At 40.9% G+C, this 27,528-nt stretch overlaps 1 protein-coding gene across 2 annotated transcripts in view; it reads left to right on the top strand.

Annotated features, from left to right (window-relative positions):
* ARHGAP15 (Rho GTPase activating protein 15) overlaps positions 1 to 27,528 on the top strand; it is a 335,169-nt gene that overhangs the window by 271,682 nt on the left and 35,959 nt on the right. For both annotated transcript variants that reach the window (XM_009891701.1, XM_009891702.1), the window contains exon 12: positions 15 to 149. In XM_009891701.1, coding sequence (XP_009890003.1) covers positions 15 to 149 — 135 coding nt within the window. The remainder of the gene's footprint in view (positions 1 to 14; positions 150 to 27,528) is intronic.

Here is a 27,528-nt window from a genome sequence, read left to right as displayed (position 1 = left end):
TCGTGTTTTCCCAGAAGAGAAGCTGAATTTGGACGACAGCCAGTGGGAGGACATCCACGTTGTCACCGGAGCACTCAAGATGTTTTTCAGAGAGCTGCCTGAGCCGCTGTTCCCATACTGCTTCTTTGAACAGTTTGTGGAGGCGATAAGTAAGTACATCAGATACAGTAGAAGCTACTGAAATAGCCTGTTATATAAAAATAATAATAAACTTAAAAATAGAAGAACAGAGGCATCTCAAATCTGACTTACCTTCCATTAACCGTGATCCTGTATTTTTATTGTTTTTGACTGCCTTTTCCCTCCTACAGCATGTAGTTATTTAACTGGAGAAAAAATATCAAATTATTTATCTATAAATTTTGCATATGCGATTTAACTGTAGTGCCGAAAATGGTTTAGGAAAGAAATTAAAATGTGTATGTATTCAAAATATGCTAGGCTGATAATCCATATATCCCCAAACACAAGAGAGGGACTAATAATTGTGAATCATGTTCGAAGGGGCTGTCTTTATGTTAATCAGAATGAAATGCGTGTGTTTTGTTCCACAAGGTTGCAGACTCTTGCCTTGCAGTGATCACAAAAAGAATGCAAAAACATTCATGTTCTCATTTTCATATCTACCTTTGCTTTATTTTTTTTTTTTTTTAAGTTGGCAGGCATCAAAAGTATTTTCAAAGTCCAAGGCATTTATTCCCTTACGTGTCTCTGTGGTTTATGTGCTGCAAACCCTCTCTGTATTTAATATATGCAGGTGCATTTTGTAAAACTGGCTTGGAAAAACTTGACTAAAAAACAGGGATTTGGAGGTTTACTCCCATTGGAAAGGGTTGGGGGGGGAGAGGGATAGCTTAAAGGGAAAAAGCCTAGTAGGAGCTTAATTAAAGGTCCAATAGAGAAAAATCTCTAGGAAAAAAAATACCAAACCCAGTAAAGTACTTAGAGATCTGTTTTCTGAATGACGGGCATGCATATTTGCCATTAGTGTTAATGAGAGCTCTGTGTGCACATGCGCAGCTGTCAGAGAATATGAAACCCTTAATGTACGGCTCACTTTGATTTTATATTCATAAGAGTCTTTAGTTCAGCTAAAGCTTTTCAAGACCCAGCATCAGATATAATGAGGTTAAATACATCTCACAAGATCCTTCCCTTCTCGGTTATTTAGAGATGCAGTGCAGTTAAACACACAATGTAAAGAAAAGCATTACCTGAAAGTTTACTCTTGGCAGTTCACTTTCTTCTCCTTTCAAAGCACATGGAAACTAGACGGAGAACATCATCTCTTGAGTTTAAGTTCCTGTTGCACAGTGTCTGCAGTGCTAAGAGGGGAAAAACAATAAAGAATTTCTTATTGTTCAGCTACAGTTTCTGCGATGCCTTGGGATCAGATGCTCATTGAAGCACTGGTGCTTGAACGTGCCCTTCAGGTGGTTCCCCATCCACCTGCTATGTCCTCTTGGCAAGGAGGAGATGCAGTGCCTTAGGCAGATGCAGTTGGTTTGCAGGGCACAGCCTGGAATGCCATTCGCGTCTCTTCTTATGCACCTTATTCTGCAGTCAAGTGTTTGACACCTATCCTCTGCCATTATCACTTTCTCTTCCTGGATATCCACCATCATAATGGTCTTCTGGGGCTCGATATAGCCTTCCTCCCCCTTATCTCTATTTTTGATTGCCCTTTGGTGTAGCTTTGGCTAAGCAAACACTATTGTATTCTGAAGAACATTTCATGACACCATGATCTCATCCTTTGTGCTGTCTTCTGCTCTCATCCTCTCTGCTAGTGTCCAGGTCAGGGTGATTTGAAATCTTTTGGTGGCCCAGTGGGGAGGTTTTGGATGGTAAAAATAACAGGTAACCGGTAATAGACTTGCGAATTAAGAGTTTGAAAGCATGTCGGGAAGAGACTGTCTACTAAAGCATTAATATTCATGAGTGAGAAATTAATGTCCCTTTCTGCTATTTGAACTATTATTAATTCTTATTATGATTTTGAGAGCCATTATACACATTGATAGGCTAATGAACAGTCATTTATAGAGGGATTTTAAGACAGTTTATTCCTAGGAAGAAAATGCTAGCACTCTAAGACATGCTTTGCACTATTTCAAAACCCTAATTCTTGTTGCTTGCTTTACTGCACATCAGGGTGATTTCTACCTAATCCAACTGTCTAAAGTAATCTACGATTTCCAATCAATCTTCTCTTTATTTGGCCTTTACTGCCATAGTATCTACAAATCCGTATTCTTACCAACTCTACTTAAAAAACGTCTATAAACAACAATTAGGTGTTTTCAGTGGTTTTTGGAGCTCTTCTGTATGCTAATAGTCCTGAGGCAAAGTAAAAAATCTCTTTTCTCTGATTCTTTGGCTACTTTGTGCTAATTACTCTGCGTGGTCAGTACTGAGCTGCTCGAAAATTTCCCTTCTTCAGATTGTTGTGAAAAAGAGGCTCCTGTATATCTGTCTTTTCTGATTTTTCTTCAAAAATGGAAATGACTAGCACGCAGGGCATGGTTGTGCAGTACAGTTAGGAGGAGCCTTTAATGATGCCGGAAATAAACCAACCTGATGAGAGCTAGGCAAAAGGTAATTAGGACACATTCCCACACTGCCATGCTGATTATATCCTTGGTCCGGCACTGAGCAACCCTTAGTCAGGGCCATACATTTGGTAAGTAAGATGAAGCAGTCTAAAAACTTATCTGAGGTAGGTAGCAACAAGTTACCAATCATATTCCTTGGGGATTTCATCATTTAGCTAGAAGTTTCAGGAGGAATGAGTACCCAAGAGGTGCCATGGACTCCTTATGCTGATGCTATTTTAAAGATTATGTGAAAAAGTCCATAGCGAGCTTAGTGTTACTTTTTCTGGGTGACGCTATTTTAATTAACATCTCTATGATGTGTATGGGAACAAAATTTTACAGCACTGTGTATTAGGGAAAGTGCTTGCTCTCCACCTTCAATTTCCCTTATAAATAACTTTAGATATGGCCATAATATTAGAACAATTTAGATATGACCAGAATATTAGAAGATAATTCAGGGCATTATAGAATCTCAGAATTCTGCTTGCCAGGCTGAAGCTGGATAATTACTGTCCATATAGCTTATAACAGAGAATTTATAAACGATAAGTCGAAGGCCACAAGACCTCTGACCTAATACTAATTTTGTTTCTTAGGATTTGGAAAGCAGTTTTTTTCAAGGACTTTGTCCAGTATATTACTGGCAAGTCATTTTGTGGTATTTTGGATGAAATATGCACTTCTAAAGTGTGCCCAAATGCTGCTATGAAGTCAGGTTCAGCCACACTTAAATTACTTAGCACCGCAAATAGTTCTATTGATCTTCTGGAAGATCAACAGACGTGGTTCAACAGATTGTCTGCGAGTAAAATTGTGCTTCATGTGAGTAAGGTGGTAGAAGTGCCAATAACCGAAACACTTAGTCACCTTATTTACAGAATTCAGCCTGCATGGCCATACAAAGTTAAGTCGGGACTTCAGCAGCTGAAACAAAGGAAAATCTACCCCCAAAATCTGTTAAGAAATAGTAGCAGGTAAATGTGTTAGTTGATTATTAATCTTTATTTTAATTGAACTAGTTTTCTTGAAAGGTCTCAGGCTGAAGGCACGGAGAAAAGTAAATTTGTCTACTACAGTCTTCTGTGCAACGATGACCAATATGCACAGCATAGGAAATATTCAAATACTGATTAGTCCTTTCAGATCTTTTCAGCTGGAGAAAACTGTATAGGCTGTGCATCTGTATAGACAATGCATCTGTCCAACTGCAGTTACAAAACCCCCCACTGATATTCCACAAAGGAAAATTCCACCCTTTTCCCAAAGCTGCAACATCTGTCTCTGGTTTGGAAGGCTTGAGTTCAGGTCTTTGATTCTCTCTGCAACAGGTTGGAAAGATTACTACATTGGAAAGATTTTTTCAATGAGGTCTAGTGATTATGCCTTCTTTTCTGCTCCTTATCTCTAATGTGAATTTAATAGGTGTCACATAAGTACTGTAGATAAATAGGTGATTTATTGTCCAAAATGCACACACACAGAGACAGATGTGTGTGTATATATATATATACTCTAAATATAAATACTTTTGCCAGAATTATGATTCTTCCGCAGACAGTTTTCTGAATGAATGTATCTGTTACTTCTGTGGGTTTCCCACTTAAGGAAGATGAACACCGGAATGAGATTAATACAAATGTAGTGTTGCAAAATCTGACCTGCAGGCTTTCAAGGGGAATCCACAACCTAATGTGAGGCATCTCAGGCCTCATTAAGAGGAACAGAAAACATGGGATCCACATCAGTCCCTGGAGAAGGGACGGTATTTGTAGGGATAGATCTAGTTAGGGGCTTAGGTCCTGGCAGTCCCCCACAGGATCGAGCCTCCCCATGCTCTTAGGCAAAGTCATCCCCATCTCTGGAGCTCAAGCTTTTCAGCCCTGGCAGAAAAGGAAGCCTTTCTCTGCACAGGGAGAAGCAGAGCCATAGGCACCTGAAGTTCTTCAAAGGTCACAATCTCAGCATCTAATTAGCTTATGCACCTGCAGGGATAGATGGCAGTTGAGTAAGGTTTTTCAGAATTATAACAGTGAATTTAAGTGCCTAGACACTACCTAAGGTCCACATTAGATACTCATATAATTTTTTCATTTTTCAAGATCTGGATTTCCTTTTTTTTTTTTTTTTTGATTGCTCTGATAGACCATTAACGCTTTTTTCAACTGATTTCACACATATTCTTTCGATATATCAATTAGGGTCTCCTGGTGCATGCTAAGCAGAATTCACAATGTCGTTCCTATCAATCTTATAATGTTATGTGTTACCCTACTATAGGGAAACTGAAGATGGTTATTTAGCATCTTACACATGACAGAGTTTTATGACTTTTTTGGGTTATTGAAAGATGTTAGATAAAAAATTTATTACACTTTTGCTGGTATGAGATACTGGTCTTTACTGGTCTTGTCTGACAAAATCTATGATGATAGAATAGAAAAACATCAGCTCTTCTTTCATGAGAATGATAGACTTTTTTTAAACCCACAAACGATAGCAAGCTAACAGTTTTATCAGTAGTTGTCAGACCTCTCCACGTTGGTCAGTTGTCTTCATCTCCAGGACGGCTGGCATCAGTAAAATAGCTTTGTCTGAGCTTGGGCTCTAGTCCTGCTTGAGAAAGGTCCCCCAAGAACCCGCTGCCTGTGTGGCTTGAGACAACATCTTGCAGCTACTCACATCTATCTGGGCAATGATCACTCTTCGGTCTTCAGCAGGCCATAATAAGTTTTTCACTGAATAATGCAACTTTTGAGGAGTTTGCACGGAAGCTGTCTGCACCAAAATCAGGCAAAAAACTGTGTCAGGAGGCAATAAGCAAATCTAGTCATCGATACATAATCATGATGGAAGAACAGAGCTACTACATTGGTTGCAAACATAGTGTAGCAAGGACCTGCTCTGAACTGCTATGCAGTGTTATGAAAATAGTAGCTGGGAAACAGAAAGGAAGTAAATACATTCATTTATTCTGACAGTCATAACATCCTTGTATCATCTTGGTGGAAAGTTACAAAAGATGTCTAAAGAGATTTTCAAAAGACGTCTAAAGAAACCTCACTCGAGGCTTACAAAGAACAAGGCTCAAGGCCAACTCGTCTTGGAAAGACAAGTCAGCATATTGCACTGTAAGAAATCCATGACAGTCTCTTAACATCATCACGTAATAGGTTCCTGAGAAACCAAATCTTATCAGTCTCTGGCATTATGCAAATTTCTGTCATAATCTCAATCTGTGGGCTTCGAGTCCTAATCAAACTGCCTTCAGATTCACAGTTGGCGAGCCTCCTATTGAAATCGTTTTCCTATCCTCCATTTACTTGTCCAAGGAAGTTTTGGGGCTTGGCATGGCATCAGAAAGCCTCAATTTCATGTGAACATGGTGATTTATAAACAAATCCAAGGTCAGCACAATATATGTCACATAATAAATCATAATTAATACCTTTTTGGCCAAATCTAACTATCAGAAGGCAGTATAAATCCATAAACTAAACGTGAACAAAACAAAAAATGTGTAGAAACAAGATGAATTCAAAAGTTGAGGTGCAACCCTTTAAAAGATTTCTTAAAAAAAGCAATGATTTTGTGAGTAGTGTAATCTCAGGGATATCCATCCATGTAAATATGTGAATGGTATATCTGTAGACATATGTATTCTCCCAGGCACAATAGCTCTAAGAACGATAATAACAGCTCACTTGGAAAGTGGTACTAGGTGTCGTCAGTGGAGATTAAGAACTATTAAATCCATGCTGGAAAGTTGTTTAAAACCTTATCTGAAAAGTTGTGTGAAATTCTGATTCAAGAATGATCAATTGATATTGGAATAGAAAGAAAAAAAAACCCTTGTGTTTTAGAAGAGATGCTAAGATGATATAGGACACAGAGAGACTTAGAAAGGAAGGCTTCTAATCGACAGGTGTTAACAAAATACAGACAAAAAGTGTATACGGTCATCCTGAGTGAAATCAATAAGTGAAAAAAGAATAGATGAGAAAGTGCAGTTTAAACCAAAGAACTATATTCCACCAGAGAGGTGTATAAATTGGCTACAAAAATATTTAAGCTGTAACATTCCCAACCATTAAAATGACCGTATTCCAGCACAGGCTCCACTCAAATTCGAGGCAGGAAGAAAGCATGTTGCCACTGAAGATGGAAATGGAGGCTGTCATATTTGCAATAGCAACAAACTGGTAACTAAAGAGGTTCTTTCCAGGCTTTTTCTTCCCAGGAGGTGTCAAGGAACAATACGCCCCAGTAACCTCCTAGTTCTCTTTCAATGACCTTCTCTTCACAGTTGCAAACAGTTTCTGTTCATCAGCATTTTTAAATAGATCTTTTCAGGTCTGGAAGCAACTGTTTTAGGAAAAAAAAATATAAAATTGGAGGGCATGACTATGAATAGATATTATTTTTTTCTTTTCAGGTGGAAAATAGCCCAATATGTTTAGAAATAAAGGGCATTGAAAAGAAAATTTGTGGGTAAAACATTTCCTCCTTTTTTTTTTTTTTTTCATTTGTGCGTAGAAAGTTTTAACTAAATTGTTGGAACGGAAATGAAAAGAAAATCTACACACGAAGGTTTAGCTTTTCTGCAGGGCTTTGCCCTGTGAAGGAAGCCCAGGTAACACCTGTCCATAGGGAGCCTGATTCTGGATTGACTTTGCTTTTTTTTTTTTTTCCCTAAACTTAAGCATCTGCCTTTAAAAGGAAATATGTTGTGATATTTACTAATCCTTTTCTTCTGTTAACACACAATTCTATTTGGCTACAAAAAACACTTCATAAAACTCTTAGATGTGCACTGAAATAATATTTTAACTAGTTTTTCCCCACCTTAAACTTTACCTAACACAGTGTTCCAGTGACACTGTCAAATCAGTTAATTTACCTTTTGAGGAAAAGAGGAGAATCTGAGGAACCCCACTGAAGGGGTTGCACCAGGGATGAAAATTGTCTCAATATTAAAGAAAGAGAAAAGCTGTATAATTTGGTCTTATAAAAATGATGGAGGCTTTCCAATTATCATCAAAGGAAACACAAAAGTTTTAAAAGAATTTGTACTTGGATTTTGCTGTCATGCAAAAGTTTCTGCAGGAGGGACACGTTCTCCTCCAGCTTAGTCTTTTTTGTTATTATAGTTATAATTTTTTTAGCATAGTGGAAATTTTATTGCGGATGCCTGGCCTGTCTCTTAACTCATGCTAATTATATTCATAATTAAATGTTAAACAAGAATTGACTAGGCCAACTGGCTTGCACAGGTGTTTGTGATATGAATGGTTTAATGCTTACACAATAAATTATTGGATACAAATCTGCAGTAATCTGCTCAGCGAGAACCTTTTTCAAGAACTTTGCTGTACAGTGGTACAGGTCCAGCACAGTGCTTTGAAACCAGGACTGGCAAATAGCACTTACAAGGTGGGATTATGGTAAAACTGTGGCTTGTCAAGCACTAAGAAGGTTAAAAGTGTTTTTTTTTTCTGAGCTCTTACCTGCCACGGGACACAAGTGCTCAGAGCATTAATGTTTACAAGGAGCTGGAGGAGTCACTGGATGCTCAGTGGAAATGTCATCTGGGAAGCGGTGTGCCTCACTTGGATCTGCAAAAAAGTTGTTTATATTTGTAACTGTTGGCCAGATTAATGGCTGAGGCTCCAGTAACTCTCTGTCAGCTTTACACTGACTGCCGGTTGGCAGAGTACGGAACCAAAAACTTGCAAATGGAAAAAGACATGAGTTTCAGTTTACTTCTCTTCTACTTACGTTTTGGGCACAGAAAATAATGTATTTGTGTAATTTAAATTTCATCTGTGGTTAAGGGAATCTTTTCACAGGGGAAAGAAAGGGCAGAAGCAAGAAGCAAGCCAACTTGAGAGTTCATATGTGGGTTAGCATAAGAGAAACTCAGAGAAAACTGAGCAGGAGAGAATGGTGAAAGAGAAGACAAAGAGAAAGTGAGAAATCCAAGCAACAACACTGGGCAGAAAAGAGGAGGGAAAAAGAGAGAAGGAGCTATTTAGTGACTGTGACAAGATCTCTGTAACCTGGAGTGTTCGCGGGAGGCAGGAGGAGAGGAACTTCTCATGAAGGTTATCTGGAGCTCTTGACAAAGTGAGAATTGGCACTTTGGGTTTGAGGGGAAAAATGTTTCATCGGGCTTGTGAGTGAAGCTTCCACTCGGGGAAAGTAATAACAGGAGGAGAAGCAGCCTATAATGCCCCAGTTACACAATTTCAGAGGTGCAAAAATGGAAGAGATGAGGAGGGGGGAAAGTGGGAAGAGGCAACCAGGAAGAGGGAAAAGAAGAACCTTCAAGAACAAGAGAAGGGAATGCTCAAAGCCATCACCTCCAGCGCTGTGCTGTCTTCCTCTCTCCATACACCTTATTACTACGTAAAAGCTGCTACCTTCCCCAAATGAGAGTAACACCACACAGCTCTGTATGGTGGCACATTGGATTTGAACCACAAAGAACAGGCATGATAATGTCTTGGTGGCAAAACACAACAACCGAGTTGTTCTCTGGTACTCGCCATGTAGATCTTTGAAGACCCAGACAACTGCCTGACTTTATGAAGTACTTTTGTCCATCCTAAATACTTTGAGCAGCTTTGGCCGCTGGTAAATTTAAGTTGTGTTCACTTATACCAGCCCTTCAAGGGACTATTACCTCTCCTAGGGCTCTCCAGCACCAGCATGCTCCAACCACACCACCCAAGTCCTCCTGACACCAGACTCTTCATTTGGAAATTTCTCCAAATTGTGCAACTTTGTGGGTCCTCAAGTTCTGGCAGGTAAAACCAGCCATAAAATGTGCCTAACTATGGACCATTACCTTGTAGTTTTATAAAATATTCTTTTATAATGATGAAAATTTTACATAGCACCATGGCATCAGGGAAGGTTCTTCGTAACTTCAGACCAGTCTCCTGATAATAGTGCATTAAATGAGCTGGAAGAAAATGCATAACTTCAGCCTTTACACTTAGGATCATGACAAACCTTTGGGTGGGAATCTGGTAGAAATAAAATTAAATAATACAGACCCCACTTCATCTGTACTTTTACCAACTGAGAGGAACAATCAGTCAGAAAAGGGTTATAACAGCTCATTTTTTTTTCTGGAAATGTTCTAGAAATGGTCTGAAAATGGCACGGGGAAAGGAACAAGAAATTAAATGTTCTAAAAATTCCACAAAGTAGGCAGGCGCAGAATCAAGTCATGAATGGTCAAAAAAAGTATCCTCATGGTTTACCATAATAGCACACATGGAAAAGGAACAGGCCACGTTGCTAAAGGCCACAATAAAACACCATAATATGACTGGAACAATAACAATAGTACTGTCCACAGAACACTCACTGAACTTCACGGAACTTCAGGGAAAAGATAAGTCAGACGTTCAAATCAGGCACAGGTTTGCCAAGGTGGGAAGTTGAAGGTCTCCTTCCCTTGAAAGCATCACCTCGCAGCACTGCTTGACACAGGCCTGGCTTCCCAACAGCACCGTTTTGAGCAGATCTGGGTCTGCCACGGGATGTGCAATTGCAAACTGAAATACTTTGCAAAAGTAATGATGTCTAAATGGGAGGGTAGAGCTTGTGTTCTTACCAAGGCTGGGCCAGAGTTCAAAGTTAATAGGATTTATAATGTCTCTTGAGGGACACAAATTATGAAAAAGTAGTGCTGGAAGAGTGGGTAATGCGGCTACGGAAAAGCATCTTTAGCAGCTGTACTATACCAGCTGTACCAGATAACAGCTAAAAAGAGAAGTCAAGTCAAGTCAAGTAAGAAATAGTGTGGGAATGGAAGCAACAAGAACTGCTGCACATCCTCCTCCTAAACGGGTGTCAGGCAGCGTGCAGCCCCGTGGCAACATATTGTACAAGAAACTTGTTGAACAAAACTTTTAAGGATGCTTCCCTGGATGCAGAAATCTGCAATCCTCTGCTTTCTGCTTGTAGTACAGGTATCGAATTTCAAATGCCCGCAATTTTAAAATAAAGTGCAATTTGTCTTGCTTCCCACAGAGTCAAACTATTCCCTTTGACTCCCTTCTATATAAAATTCATTAGCCTGTTAACCCGTTTGACTATTGTTACATTTTGGCCAAAGCACTAATGCTTTAATTGCTTGGGAAGGTAGTATATCACACAGATAATCTTGCTAAGATCAGGAGCACAATCTAATTCACCGACAGCTCATGGTCTGACTCATTCACTGTTAACACTTTTGAGTGATGGTGTTGCACTGGGAAAAAAAAAAAGTAAAAATTGCAAGCCAGGCACAAAACCCTCTTCACCTAGGTTTGCTTAGATGCTTAGAAAATCAAACTGTGTATTAATGACTCGTACAAAAACGAAACTCTGAAGCAACCGGAAAGGTGGGACTCTCAAAGGTTTTAGAAACCTAAAATGTAACTGAGAACTGGAGACCTGCTTACGTTCGTATGAAACACCGACTGTTTGTAACTGGTTATCAGGAGAGACCCGGTGAACAAGGGAAATATTTTCCAAGCTGGCACTGCTACAGTGTCACATAAAGGCCAGTAGCTGCACATAGAGAGCGAGGTGAGGTGAGCAGTGACTGCTCATCCAACTTAAATCGCACTGTACATCCCCCACACTCCTACATGTGACATAGAAAGGAAAGAAAGGCAGGGAGGAAATTGCCCTGGTACCTACACAGGGTGGCTACCCATAAGGAGGGCAAATAAAATGAGTGCACAGGCTGCAACAACCTTTTCCTTCTTTTCCTTTTCCTTTTCCTTTCCCTTTTCCTTTCCCTTTCCCTTTCCCTTTTCCTTTTCCTTTTCCTTTTCCTTTTCGCTTTCCCTTTCCCTTTCCTTTTCCCTTTCCCTTTTTTTCCCTTTTCCATTTTCCATTTTCCCTTTCCTTTTTTCTTTTTCTCTATTTGTTTTCCTCTTTCTTTTGCTTTTCTTCCTTCCCCCTTTCCCTTTCCTTTTTGTTTTGAGTTGGTTTGCTTTTCTTTTCCTTTCCCTTTTCAAACAAAAACCAAAGGGGAGAAGCGGGCAGGGTTGCCTGGCAGGCAGGTTTATACACGCTTCTGCAGCTCCAGCCTTGGGCTATCAAGTGCCACTTCTAGAATAGCCTTTTCCTTGGCTCGTGTTTGATTTGCATCTGCATGTTCACACGCAGCCAGAACCAACCTACTCTGCAGCTGAGGTCGTTGCTTGTTTTTCTTTACACCACAGATCAGGGCACCTGATGAGGTTACATTCCTGTTTTTTTGTTTCAGTGTGTTAATTTTGTTTTTTGAAAAATAGCCCACTGTGGGGATATAAAGCCTCCGTGGAGAAGTATCGAAGCTGTGATGAGAGTAACCACTTTAGGAGATGTTAGTAGAATTTGATCCAAGATATGTGTTTTTGCTTCGAAGCGGTAGCTGTCCTTTAGTTCAGATGGTATTTGTGAATCACTGCAGCAAAAAAGGGGTCTTTTGGCACACGCTTTAGGCTGATGACAGGCAAAATGAAGTAGATTCTGTCTCAGAAATCTCCAAAAATAATCTTAGGTTTGACATAACACACCATGTCATGAAGTGATATAAGCCACATAAGCACAAAGCAGGCTTTAAATTTAAAGAAGAATAATCCTATTTTCAGATAGGATACTTTCCATCAATTTGGATAACAAATATCTGATGCAGAATACAGGCAGTGGGCTGGAAATGCTGAGATGCCTTAAAACCTGCAAGTCCTGGTGGTCGGTGAGCGTGGCAGCCTGCTTTCTACCTCTGCTAGCTGAGAGTTCCTCAGACTATCCACACACACACAGGTCAAGCATGTACACATCCACTAAAGATGTCTATCTGGAAATAAAGATCTGGGTTTGTTTTTTTTTTACTGTCTTTAACCCCTCAGCACCAGTGATCTAGAGTTCCCGATGCTAAAGAGTGATGCAAAATGCATTAATGCTTAGCACTGGGAAATCCCAACTCCTGGTGCCAAGAGGTTCATAAATATAGTAATGAAACCTCTTGACTCAAAGTGAGCGCTATTTAACAGAACAAGCATGAGCAGCCTTTAGGAGATTTTGCAGCTGGATTTGTTCCACTGTGTCAGAGCTGAACCTCCATGATAGTAGTTTTAAAAACTGTGCACGGCTAAAAAGAGAGTTTAAGGGAGCCAGGCAGCAAAAAAATAAAAAAAAAAATAAAAATAAATCTGTGGAAAGGAAAAGTAAATACACCGGTGTATCATGTACCAGAAAAATAGGCTCCAAGAATCCCAAAGTATGAATTCAGTGACAGATGTCAAGGTCTTTGGGAAGTGTCCACCAAGCTTTATTTTGCACATGTTCCTGAACAACTAAAATGAGTACTTTGTGTGATAATTTACTAGCAAATCAGTATCAATAAATCAGAATCATGTAAGCAGTCATGTTTATTGTATCCTTGTTGCTTAATATTCATGATAGTAATTTATTTTTATAGTACAGTTTCACTGTTATCTCCTCCATTGCTGTAACTTTGAGTCAAGCAAGCTGTGAAAGTAGAAGGTCAGGTAACCCTTTGAAGGCTGTAAAAGTTCATTCACTTGGAATTTGCTTGGTTAGGTTTTTTTGAAAACGCTTTAGTGGCTCCTTAAAATATTTATACTATAATTCCTAACCTAGCATTATTTATTTAACAAATATCACTGCAAAATGAGAGTTGCAAAGCAGTATTTGGATACCAACTCTACAGATGAAGAATCAAAAATTCTGCACCATTTAAAATGGTCAGGAAATCCAGAGCTAAGGTCTGTACTTTAACTGAAACATACTTTTCTTTTTCAAAAATTAAGGCACACACTTATTTAAGACTTCCTAATATCTTGCAATGACAAGAATGACATTAAAATCAAGATTCTTTTCTTAACGTTAAAAACAGAAATAAATTTGATCCTTGATTCACCAAGGTGTTTTGCTATTCTTTCTCAGTTTAAACAGAAGCAAATGAAATTCCCATGTCAGGCCACTTTCCACTTCAAGAGAACCACAAAGGAGTTGTAATCGAAGTGGAAGTCGGGATCAAACACGTAGGACTTGTTAACCAGGTTGGCCATGATAGAAACAGCAGTTTTTATCCGTGGCACGTGCAGAGTACAAACAACTCCAACTTCTACCTGTCACTCCTACTGAAACACCTCATTACTGACTTAGTGAGTCCTTAGTAACTCAAGATGTAGTCTTCAATAGTGCATTTTAAATGTTCAACAGATTTAACAGAGTAACCCTTGTTTCTTCTTTTCGTGTACTTTTTAGTAGAAAACTGTATTTTAGCTGTGCCAGTTGAGATCCAAGGACTTTCTTTGTAGCCTTTCTTGTAGCGCAGTCATAAAGCATGATTAGGTTTAATGACAAACTGAGCAAATTCAAAGATGGTGTAGATGTCAAGACCTTCTGCATTGCCTATAGATCAGAAATCAGCAGAAAAATCCTTAATTTTCTTTGGATTGCTTTCTTTGATATTTTTCTGTACTGCTGATCTGCTTTACCATTTCACCTCAGACTGAGTTTATGTGGTGGAAGAAGCATTCAATATGTAAAACTCCTCTCGTTAAAGGCAGTCTATAACTATACAATAGCCTTATTGATATGTCCCCTTGTCTTTCATTTAAGGATGAGCTTTTGATGAAGCTGAATTAGTTACTGCACATAATCAATTGTTTCTCATCTAGGAACATATTTTTCATTAGACAGGAGGTGGAGGCCACAAAAAAATATTGCTGATCAAATGAATGAAGTACAAACCTACCTCATCACAAAGATAACATCTAAAAATGCTTCAGGTTTATTTATGGCAAACAAAAAATATGACTAGGCTTCAAGAAATGACGAAGATAAGCAGACATAAAAGAAATTTTTATTCTAAGTGTAAACTATAATTAAATGTATTTAGATTTACACCCTATAATTATTATGATTGTAGCAATTAATCAATCAACTGATTAACATGTAGGGTCAGCAGGACACAGTGATCTTATCTTGAAGCTTGAATTAATTAATTATTCCTTACTCTACATTATTATTTTCTACTTGTGTATATTTTCTCGGTGTCCCTATTGACAAAATATATCTTTTTTTTTCCCTATGATGTATTGAGTCAAGCACAGGAAGTTACTGACGTACATTTACTAATTTGCCATCAGAATTTCAAATTAATTAAAAGATTTTTAAAGCATTGCATAATTTTTAACTACTTGTTATATTCTAATTAGCCAGGTTCAATTAAATTGTTTTCAACGTAGCAACTTAAGAGCTCTCATCTCTTCAAGTGGAGTCAAATTCAGCGAGTGTATATTGTTGTGATGATATAATTCTGTGTTCATTACACCACAAGCCAGCGAAGTCTTTCTGAGCAGCGTATTTGTTTACTGTCTGTGGCAGTGTGAGGATTTTCCAGTTCCGCAGGCTGAAACTCAGCTACATTTTTGTTTGCTTTATGCGAAAGCATTACTTCCAATATCCTCTTCATCATGCTGAACGTTTCCTCTGTCTCCTTGCAGAGGACTTCGGCTCACACTGAAGTCACTAACAAAACTCTTCTTGCCGGCTCGAGAGGAGGCACCATCTTATCCTTCATGTTTGCTTCCTTCAGGTGTTAGTTCATTGCCATTCCTCCGGCATCATCATGATGATTTAACCAAGCTCCTTTTCATCTCACCGTATACATCGTCGCTTCTAACACTGTATTCAAGGGTGGGTTTGTTTTGGTTTTTCTTTTACTTACCTTTAGAGTTTGGGGTTGTGTGAGTATCCTGACCATTTTCTGTGTCTTTCTCATAATAATGGGCTCCAGAACTGGACAGGACCCATCGGTCATGGAGAGGTGACCCTGCTTCCCTCCCCACCATGCTCAAGCATGCCAATGTAAATATCGTGCCAGATTTTACTGCCCTGCATGCCCTATTGCGCCATCGCTTGGTCTGATTTCCTCCTGGTTATCCATCCCATGTTTGTTTGACATTCCTAGTTCTTAAGAACTTGGGTTGGGGATTTTAATTGTTTTTTTTTTTCTTTTGCTATCTTATATTTTCTTATCTTTTTTTTCTATTCCATGGTTGCTCGTTTAAAGCAAGCCTAGTAAGCCCTGATGGTGTTGAAAACAGACATAAGTGCCCTGTCCAATAGCACCTAAGTCAGTGACTTGTCCCCAAAAAACATTCAGGTGGTCTGTGGCTGTTAATCCGCATTTCCGTTCCATTATCATCCATGACCTACACTTTGCTTGTACTTTGGTAAAGAATATTTGATAGACTTTATATGCATCTGCCTCTTCTCATGTGCTGCCCTGAAGACCATGAACTGGCCAGCGAGGCTGCGGGAACGATGTGTCTGGGGCCATTTTAGCCACTCAAACTTCTCCCCACCTCTATGGGTACAAAAGCTTGCAAGCCTTCCCTTGTTCTTCATTCCAACCATCAGTCCCATACATGTCTTAGATGCCCTAAAAGACCTTTTGCTTTTGCTTTTTCTCATAACGCAGGGCTGAAACACTCCCCAGCACTGTAATCCTCCTCGGTTCCCATATTGGCACTTCCATCACAGTAGCCTAAAAGAACATCAGTCTAAGTTTAGAATAAATGTCATAGCCCTCCAGATACCCCATATTCAGACAAGAGAGGGACGGGGAGCTCTTTTTGCATCTCCCAAGAAGTAGCAACGGCTTTTGGGAAAACCTTTCTGAAGTGCCTGTCTCACCTCTACCATCCTGCTGGGCCCTTCCTCCTCCTCCTCTTCCTCCTCCTCCTCCTCCTCCTCTGCCTCCTGCCATGCTCCCTATGCAAACACACACACAAAGCGCTTCTCTTCTCCATGTGTGCTTTCCCTCCTCCTTTTTTTTTTTTTCCAGTCTTTAACACCCTACCGCAGTGAGGCCATGTCCTGATTGGGGCTGTTGGGCTCTGCTATTATCTATATAATCAAAAATAAAAGAGATGCTAAAAATCCAGCTGCTGGCACTCTCACTGAGCTCTCTGAAAAGTTCATATCCCAGCCTCTGTTTTGTTTTGGTTCTTTAAATGCTAGTGTAGGAGATAGCAGCAATAGTAGTAGGTTTGGGGGCCCTAAATAGAAAGGCTAGGAGAAGCAGTTATCATCAAGCTTTTGCTTTGAAATGTAAACTTAGCAAAGACTTCCCTGATGAAGTATACATATGGAAGTACAAAATGCCACTTTTCATCCATTTGTTTTCCTGACCATAACCACGTTTTCACACTGTCAGCATTTTCATTAGAAGCTCTTTTTGTCAGAGGTTTATAACGAGAATGTAAAGATTTGCTATGGGCTAAATCTCAATCCAAGAGCAAATGTTTATACCAATTCTGAAAACAATCAGCTTGCCCATTTGTAGTTATGCATGTGTTCATCATCTGTTACTGCTTGTCCAATGCTCTGCAACTTCTGGAAGGAAAAAGAGACATCTGGAGGAAAAAAAAAAAAGCTATCCTGCAGATAGCATACTGTATGTTCTCCTGAGTTATTGAATAAGGTAGTACATAAATGCAGGCTTTTCAGTTGATACAAACATTTTTTTTGCTTAAGCTTGTCAAATTCACTGCGGAGAATATTTTAACGGATGGTTTAGACTGGTCTCCTTTTGTGTATTACTTACATGGAAGTTGCGTTAAAAATTCACTGGAAATTATTCACCTAATGAACTGGGCCACTTTTACGACACCAGGCACGAGAAATTCCTTGAAAATGTTTTAGCTTATCTTCTGGACCTGAGGGTTAACAGGGTTTTCCTGTCTGTCACTTCCATTGTGTGTCAGTCATTAAGTCCCACAATGTTGTGGGGATGAGTTAAATTTAAGGGATGATTTACAGTCTTCATCCTTCTCTAGCTATGTTGGTTTGAACGAAAAGGTACAGACCCATAGTGTGGCCATGTATAGTGACATAAAGATAAATTTGCACACAAAATAAATGGTTAGAACCAGCCACACAAAATTATTTGTGTCTGTAACTCTTACCTGTGCCCAACATGCCTCAATATAAAGTTTATCTGGATAAACTTCAGAAATAGAGATTAGGCAGGTGTTAATGTTAAGGTTGCCTCAGTTTTAACACAGGAGGTGCCTGAGGTTGGTCGTAGAGCATACCAGGAAGCTTTGTAATCTTTAGTATTTACATACAATACTCAATGTTACGTCTATTTACTTTGTAATAGTATTAACGTGATACTGGTAACTCAAGACTCTTTATGGACCAGCTTATATATTACTGTTGCAGTGAATCAGCGCGTTCATAGAAACATAGAATCGTACAATGGTTTAGGTTGGAAGGGATCATCTCGTTCCAACCCCCCTGCCATGGGCAGGGACACCTCCCACCAGCCCAGGTTGCTCCAAGCCCTGTTCAACCTGGCCTTGAACACCTCCAGGGATGGGGCAGCCACAGCTGCTCTGGGCAACCTGCCCCAGGGGCACACCAACCTCAGAGTGAAGAATTTCTTCCTAATATCGAATCTAAGTCTCCCCTTTTCCAGTTTGAAGCCATTCCCCCTTGTCCTATCACCACATGCCCTTGTAAAAAGTCCCTCTTCATCTTTCCTGTAAGGAGCCCTTCAGATACTGGAAAGCTGCTTTAAGGTGTTCCTGGAGCTTTCTCTTCTCCTGGCTGAACGACCCCAACTCTCTCAGCCTGTCTTCATAGGAGAGGTGCTCCAGCCCTCTGATCATGTCCATGACCCTCCTCTGGATCTGCCTCAACAGGTCCATGTCCTTCTTATGTTGAGGGTTCCAGAGCTGGGCACAATATTCCAGGTGGGGTCTCACCAGCGCAGAGCGGACAGGCAGAATCACCTCCCTCACCCCGCTGGCCACGCTTCTTTTGATGCAGCCCAGGATGCGGTTGGCTTTCTGGGCTGTGAGCTCATGTTGAGCTTCTCATCAACCAACACCCCCAAGTCCTTCTCGGCAGAGCTGCTCTCAATCCATTCTTCACCCAGCCTGGAAAGCAACTTGTGGGTTGAGGAGTCGGTGGTACCGTGTGCCACAGAAAAGGACATGGCCACCTAATCCCAGGAGAGAGGCAGAGGCTGGGAAGTAAGCCCAGAGAGAGACCTTTACGTCTCCAGCAGAATCTGGGGGAGCATTTTCTTTGTGGTTTCTCTGCTGTTGGTGGCTCTGTGTGTTCTTACAGTCTCTGGTCAATTCAGGCTGCTGGCTGCACTCATGCTGAAGCTGCTGAATCTCTCTTAATGCGTTGCCCAGGGTCTTTGTGCGTCTCACTGAGGGCTGACAGTCCCATCACAGTTGTGGGGAACACAAAAATTTAAGTGCTATAACACTCACCGTGTAAATAGTGTAAAACCTTTTTTGGTCTATTCAACCAAAAAAAACCCAACAAACAAAATCCTTCAGAGACTTAGCCCTACCTTGGGCTTCCCCGAACAGAAAACCCCTCTGCAGAGCTGCACTGCAAGTGGGTTTTCTCACAGGTGCCGGTCAGTGCCATTCTCCGGTCTTGCAGGGGTGACACCTGCACCAGCCAGCCCAGGCGACACCTCTAAGTTTACCCAGAAAACCTCAGGGGAAAAAAAAGAAAACAACCAAAACCGAATTTGCATCCCTCATTAGAGTTTTTCAGTAGACCACAGTAAAAATAAATTGAGTCACCCCATCCTAGATACGGGAACATCGCTGACCACAGCGGGGTGTCGCACCAAGGTGGCTGCACTCCTCTCTAAATGGCTCCAGTTATAGCAGTTTGAAAAGTGCATATAGACCAGCCCGAAAAGCCGTTAGGGAATTTATTTCTTCCTCTGGCAAATAATTCATGCACAGTTATAACTCGTTGACAAATCATTGTGCAAACAATGAAAAGAGTTTTTCAGGATGGTCACGAGCACACATCTGGTATGAATGTTCTCAGAAATACTTCTCCACACTGGCATGCACAGCCCTGTTGTCTTTGGGAGATTTTCGAGGGACTGAACATGTTCACCTGAATATTTGTGAACATGCAGGCTCACCAGCAGATCTTCCTGGGGGGGGGGGGGGGGGGAAGAAAAAAAAGAAAAAAAAATCACAATATTCGGGGTTTTTTTTGGCTTTATTCACCCAGATCTGCCTTCATCCAGGAAGCTTTAAGAACCTAATTAATTATGAGCTAATTAACTAAGCTTTGCAAAGTCGTTGTGAGATCGCTAGCATTAGTATAAATATTTCACAGTGAGTAAACTGAGGCATGCAGATTAATTTGTGTAAATCGGGTACCAAAGCAAGCAGCGAGCGCAGCAGTCCTTTCGTTTCCGTTCCCCCACTCCGCAAACATTTTCGCTGCACTTTTGTGCTCTTTCCAAGCTTCTCATCTGTCTAGCAAGGGTTAAAACAAGCTTTAAAATCCTATATGAAATCTGTGCAAATATGTGTTCTGCATAAATCTGGGCCACAAAATTAATATACTTGTATACATTTTCCCCATCTGCTATATTGCTGACACATCCAGCTCGTGGCCCAGAAGGTTTTAGGGAAGAAAGGGCCATCTCTATGTTTAGTGCAATAGTTCAAGTGGAGTTAGAGACTGGTGCACTCGGGCTTCACCACTAAACATAGAAAACAGCTTGGGGTGCTTAGGAACTTTTCTTCAAAAATGCCAAACCACTGGGTCTCGGTGGGGGAAGGAGAGGAGGTATTTTAATTTAGGTTTGGGGGGTTTATATCTGAGGAATCAAATTGCATATTTAGTGCAGAAATAAGTTTCCCTTTGTACTCGTTTATTCACGTCAGCTGTTACAATATGTATGTGTGTGTCTATATGTGTATACATAACTCTTACAAATTTTCTGTTGAAAAAAAAAAAAACACAAAAAAACCAAACTCCCTTCAGATAAGGCTAAGGCCATCTCAAACCTCCAGTGTAGGAGTAATTTTAGGGACCGTGACCTGGGAGAGGCAGCTCTTTTTCAGTTTGTGACCGCAGACTCCTTTACCCCAGCTGTGTGCCTGTAATATATTGTCCTACGTCGGGAGGTGTTCACTTGACGACAACACGTTGGAGAAATAATGTAGGAATGCTTCGTCCAGAAGCGTAGAGGCTTTACCAAGAGCTATCTCGTGTGTTAGGAGATTGCGTCGCCTGTCCGCTGTGAGCCTGCTGCACTGCTGGCCGCTGCTACAAATGCAACCCGAGTGTGTTTTCCGGGAGGTTGGTTATATATCCTTGGGAGGAATGTTGGCCTTTTTTATTCTTTAATTCATTCACCGTACCAGAGTTTTTTTGGGTTTTTTTTTTGCATTGTTTGGCCATATAGATGCCCAATATACTGTGAAATTTTTAATTTCCTGGCCCACAGCCTTTTTCCCCCCATTAAAAAAAAAAAAAAAAAAAAAAAAAAAAAGAGCAGAATATGTGAGTTTTGTTATGGCTTTTATTAACACTCTACTGGATGTTTGTGCCTAATTAGACCTTGGATATTGTGGCACATCTGAGTTTATGGACACAAAGCTGAGGTCTAGCTGAGCCGGCTCCAAGTCGTAACTTCAGAAGAATCAGTGTGGCGGCTTTAAGTCACCAAAGGACTCCTCTACGCATGGGGATTCTCCTGTGGCTTGAAGGTCATTTCTTAGTTGTGGAGCCATGTAGTTTTGCTGTGACTTCTGGGAACAAGCAAAAGATCAGAAAATCTATGTATACGTCCTGTTTCTTGATCGGTTTGTGCACTGTGAGCTGTGGAGTATGTTCTTTTTCATAAATAATAACACATTTACTTGCTTATAAAATGCTGTTCATTATAAACCCCTCTTTCCTTTGTAAACACATTTACTGTACTGGTGCTGCATTTGTGATGGAAACGGCAGGGTTAGCTGTATCACATGCAGAAAAACATGGCAAGCTTACCTGACTAAATCCTTTCTTGTTATTGCTGATTGTGGTGTAATAATTAGACATAACAAGGGAACCATGTAGCAGCGTGGAGGTGGAAATGAGAGGCTGCATCAGAAAGAAAGACTGGATGCTGTTATGAGGAAAATTTATCAATAGAAACACAAATAATATTTTGTATTCAAGTACTGTCGGGACTGGAGTTCTGGAAGTATAAACAGAGGTGGATTTCAGTAATATTGAAGTCAGATAACACAAATCAACTTTCTTTTTCAGAGTAGACTTGCTTAGGTGCACAGCTAGTCTCATATTTTCTGCAACAGCCTGATCTTAAGCTCTATCGTAAGTCATCTAGAAACTGAAACACTTGAATGTGTGGAAGTTACATGAATTCTGTGATTGTTTTTTTTTTTTTTTAATTTGTAAACAATAATGCCGGCATTATAATAAGGTGGGTAGTAGGGTTGGATTGCGCTTCCTATTTTTAAGCTGTCCATTTAGCTTTCATGTTCAATATGTCAGAACGTACCGAAATTACCCTGTGAAGTCCACCATGCAATGGCATGACGGGATGAGCTCCCATGTTTTGGTTCACCGTAGCCAGTCACACAGTCATCTCTATTGACACAGCAATTCTGGCTTCCACCAGACAGACACCTCAATATTTGCCTTCTCCAGACATGAGGCCTCCCCACGTAGACGCAGTGTGTCATGCATTTATTTGACTTCTTTGTTTTTTGCTCTGACTCATGCTCACTGTGTGACGCTGCTTTTGCAGGCAGCAGCAGCAGTATTTTATCACTTTGTGTAGTAACTCCCATGTTCACTACAATGCAAAAAGAATAAGATTCTTCCCCTTACCCCTATCCCAGATAATAGATTTTTTGCTACGGAATAAATCCTTCACTCTGTGATTATTTGTTATTTAATTGTTTTTATTATTATTTTTGCTTTGGGGCATGAGATGTATTTGACGGAAAGACTAAGACTGGCAAGCAAGGAGGGGAGTGAGACAAGGCAGACAGGTGTAATGGGAATTGGGAGGATTAGGGAGAGATTTGTGCAAAGACAATCAAGAGATTTGGGTGCAAATAAGTGATTTGCCTGCTTTTACATTTTGAGATCTGCCTGCCGGTTGCGTACAAGAATCCTAGATGTATTTTTTCAGGTCTCTTTGCCAAGCAACACAAGCAGGTCTGAAGGAGTCCTCACAGAGGGCAGCGCCCAGCCCCATGAAGTCCAGCAGGTGATTTATTACCACTTGTCACCAGGTCTTCACGATGAATGACCATATCAGACTGTATTTCCAATAGACATCATCCTGGACAGGAGATAACTTACAAACTTACACCAAAACACAGATAGGGCAACCTCCCAGCCATACTGTCAGGCTCTAGGGAGCCAGGGAGGTCCCACAGCTCGCTGTCATTGCTGCTCTTCCTACTGGTGCTAATTAGTTCATTTCTTTCCATGTGAGTAGGAGATCTCTGGATCGCCAGACCCTTTGATCAGCAGGGAGCCCTTATAGATATACATGGGGTCCGTGCTGCACTTAAATCTCCACAGCAGATGTCCACAAGCTTGAAATTGGTGGATGCTATATTGCCAAAATAGTGTTTTCTCTTTTTTCTCCCTCTGCCGTGCCTTAATCTATGATGTACAGTAAAAAGCACTGAATTGAGATGAGGAAGATCTAGGTAGAGCTCGGTTGCTGTTATTCCACTTGTGCAGGAATCAGCGGAGGATGTTGTTTTCCACCTTTGCACACTTTTTTCCACAGCCTGGAGCAAGGTCAGCCGGCTCCATCTTCTCTTCTCTTTTGTTCAGTAGTATTTCCAGCTGTCCAACCTATATTCTCTTTAAAATGCAATAAATAACACAGGGAAACTATGGCTATTTTGAACAGTGTTAAGTTGCTGTTGCTTGCTTTCAAAGGAGGAGCGTACAGAGCAGCTGCTTCACTACCCCTAGGCATGGCTCTAGCCATACCTCCATCACTTTTTTAATCACTTGTCATATACTAATTGTGAAGATCAAGGAGGAAACAGGCATTTATACACTCGCTTCATCCTTCTTCGCATCCCTTTTCTACGCCTCTTCCTCACGCACTGCTTACAGAGGCGATGCCACAGAAATAGAGACACACCGTAACTGGGATTGCACTTCATGCATTGTTCCAAGGAGAAGAACAGAGTGAGCATTTCCAACGGGGACACAATACATCTTTTGCTCTGCTCTCATTTATAGCGTGCATGGTGCAAAAGCAGGTTAGATAAGCATCCAGTGATGTGGCTTTATTCTTTTTCTGTTTGTCCTTTACACCTGCAGTTTGCAATCGGAAAGGGGTGAAGACCATACACCAAAAATAGCGGGAGAAAGCCGGGTACACAAGTTCCTGTGCCATCTCAAAGAGGGAGGGAGCTGAAATTGCAGCCAACTGAGAAATTTAGGTGCACAAACTTAAAACTAATAGTAAACTACCCACATACAAGTTTTTGGCAAAGCCAGGACCCCCTCCATTTGTCCAGAGCCGTACAGTGTGTGAATGGCTTTGCACGGGAAATGATTCTGAACTTTGCAAATAGCTTTTATTATAGCTCCTCTGTGACACTGCTAGAAAACAGATTAGATCATAGCTCATTTCTCTTTTATTATTCTGACAGTGATTTCATTTGTTCAGAACTTCCATTTTGCCTTTAATACCTCATATGCGGTCACATTTGGGGAGCTTTAGGATGTGTTGGTTCTGCGTTCAGTGCTCCATGTCTCTCACCTTAGCCAACTCATTACAGAGAAACATCCTCCCTAAATAACAAATATTAACAAACATGTATGAACTTCAGATGATACAATTCCCAATTCATTTCCTGGGCTATATCACTGCCAGGGGAGGATCAAATAAGGAGCCTGCCTTATCCCTAAAATAAGACATGCTAGTGTAGGAAAAATCCTTTGTTTTATACCTATAAGGGGGAAAATATATTAAACCTTGACCATGCAAAGCATAGAGCTGAGAGTCCTCAGCTAGAACTGCAAAAAATAAAAGCGTTTGATGGCCCAAAACAAGCCCTTCAGCCAGCCATTCTCTTCTGCAACACATTACGCGTCTGCCCTTTAAAGTCAACCGCATCAAGCATTTGTACCACACTGTTAATGATCTCTCAAAATGAACGTGGCTGCCCTCAACTGAGTCCATCTGAAGACTTGTTTGGTTGGGTTTTTTTCAGCGATGTAAAGTCACTGTCCCACAGTTCTTTCCCTCCCACCTACATGATGCTGCCAGAGAGGTCTGACCCGGGATTAGGTCCTTCCCACTGATCTCCAAACATTACAGCGACCCTTTTGTACCACCGGTCACTGGGATTGCCTGGAACAGACTTCAGCCTGCTCTAAAGTTATGTTGGGCAACCGTCCAGCAGAAAGCTGTTCATTAGAAAAGCCTAAAGGTCATTTTTGCAAATATAATATCTTTCTACCCCAGTCTATGGACAGTAATTAATGATTTAAGCCTAAAAAGCCCAGCTAAAACTGAATGCAGTATAAATAAATACCATTAGCCTGCAACAGAAAAAAAAAAAAAGCCCCCAAAACCCCAACATTGTGCAGGTCTAGCTAGGATCGTTGCAGTTAACTAATTTTTTGGAAGTAGTATCAAAGCAAAAAAAAGCCCTATAATTTTATTTTATACATGTTCAACTGTGACATTTTGATGCTTTTTTTTTTTTTTTTTTCATTTTGTGTCTGGATCCTTTACCTACAAAGGCCAGATGAGGGTTTGGGTGTTGGTTTTGGTTTTTGGGTTGTTTTTTTTTTTTCTTTTTATTTGGATCACAGAAAGATTTATTTCTGTGACTGCAGATATTTTAAAATATATTTTAAGTGTTTTCTATTATTCTCTCCTTCTGCTCTCCACACATGTTAAAATCCGTTCATAGCAAAGGTCTGCAAAAGAAGCTGGAAACAGCTATGTCCTTTTTCTGGGAGTTGTTTTCTTTGTGAGCCTGCAAGTACATTGCGTGTGTGTGTGTGTGTGTGTGTGTGAACGTGCACAGGCTTAGTCCTCAGGTGGAACTGTGGTTCCTGTGCTTTCGTTCTCGAAGCTGTTATTCTGGAAGGGAATGGAGGCAGCTGTGTTTACAGCTCAAGTCTTGGCATACATTTACCAGAATCTATTATTCATATCGTTCAGTATCAGGGAGAGATCTCAGGCCACCTGTCTATCTGACAAATTCACCCTTTTGTGAGCTTTCTGTTCATAGCAAATTATGTTCACATTGATGAATTGAGTTTTTATGAGCATTGCTAACTAACATTCTCACAGAAGGCCAGGGGCAATAGACTGCAAGTGTTTCTGGTCCACAAGTAAATGCTAAAAAGAAAAAACAGCCAGTATTTAAAGACGATTTGCCGTGGAGGGATAGTTAAAATATTTGGCAAAGTCTTGATATTTATATATTCAAGAATGTCCGTAAATTATTACAAATAGTATGCTTATAACAAAAAAATAATAATAATAATTCTGTACTGCCCCCTGTGATCGTGGAAGGCTCTTTAGTATTCCGTGTATTAACAGGTAGCCTGTGATCAAAGCTATTAACAAAATCTTACTGGGGCTTAACACAAGGTAGGAACCATTTCGTTTTGCGAAGGGAATCTTCCCTTGAAAATCGTGCGGTAAAATCAGCTAAGTAAAGACAAAACGCTGATTTACCTGGTCTTTTCAGTGTGGTGCTGGTTCACATCCAACATGAGCCACCAGCCATGGGAGCAGCTGTACCCTATGGATCGAAAGATCTGTAGCTATAGATCAAAATTATTTCCGTAACAGGAGATTTTTGTCAAGGTGTGCTGGGACAACATTCCCTACGCGCAACCAAATTCCTCATGCCCCTTACCCAACCCTTTCGTAGTGGAAGACAATCAGAGTGTCACCCACCTCTGAGAGCACAAGCTAGCGAGCTGGATTGCAAGCCTGAGGGTACTATCTTTAAATAAATAAATAAATGCTCAGCTACATCAGGTAAACAAATTTACTAAAATATGATGCATCTAGTGCCATTTGATATGCCTTAGAGCACCTGAGACACGGCGTGAAGTGTCCCAGAAGCTCCTCACGTCTTGGCGCGGTTGCAGGATAGCGTGGCTACAACAGCGTAACTCTCCGACGTGATTAGCTGCCAGCATCTAAGTGACTGAATCCCACCACAGCTACCATAAGGATGCTCTTAGGAGCCCACAAAAAGGGGGTGGTAATACGTGACATTTCAGTGAGAGCCCTGCCGCTAATAGTTGTATCGTGGGATCGCATTTCCAATGGGGAAAAATAAAACCAAAAGGGAAAAAAAAAAAAAAAGCTTTTCAAAGGGAAAATAACAGTTTCGAGAGAAAAACGATGCTTAAGAGTCCCATCTTAAGCGACAGAGGAGAAAACCAGGTCAGACTGAAGAAGTCACCTGGCCGCGAGGGCTAGACCACCCTCACCCCATCCCGTCGGGATGCGGCGCCGCATCCCTTTGCCATCCGCGGCGGTGCCGCCTCTCGCCCGCGCCGCTCCTCTAGCTGAAAGCGTGGCAGCCCTGCCTGTTGTTTTGATAGGTGCGAATGGAGCGGCTGCCCCTCGCGAGCTATATCTGCCGTTTCCAAATCTGTACCGCCGGAGAAACAGGTTGCGCAGCGTGGCCTGCTGATCTGCGCCTGCCTGGCCAGTAGCTTGGACATAAGGAGCACTGCTGTTACCATCTTCCGAAGTTTCGAGTCGAGGCAGAGGGTGATAAACGCGGTGGGTTGCTTTCAGTGTTATCAGTCAAACCGCCAGTTTGGGAGACCTTTTCCGTTAGGAGCCGTTGGATTTTAATTTCACATGTGCCAATCAGGTTGTCAAGCGCTTTGGTAGACCACCATTTTGTCAACTGGAAGCGCGGCGTGAGTTTAAGTATAGCTGAAATTCTGCTCAAGCTGGCCATTCCTTCACGGGAGAACGTTGCTCTGCTTCTCCTATTTTAACCCGTGCGTGCGCTAGGTATCTTCCGCAGTGTCAAACAAATTTGTAGCACTGGTGATTAGTTGCCCAAAGAGCATA

This window comes from Charadrius vociferus, unplaced genomic scaffold (assembly GCF_000708025.1).
Source record: "Charadrius vociferus isolate BGI_N301 unplaced genomic scaffold, ASM70802v2 scaffold109, whole genome shotgun sequence".
Lineage (NCBI taxonomy): Eukaryota > Metazoa > Chordata > Aves > Charadriiformes > Charadriidae > Charadrius > Charadrius vociferus.
Note: the sequence above shows the minus strand (reverse complement) of the source record. Positions and strands in the feature narration are given on the sequence as shown.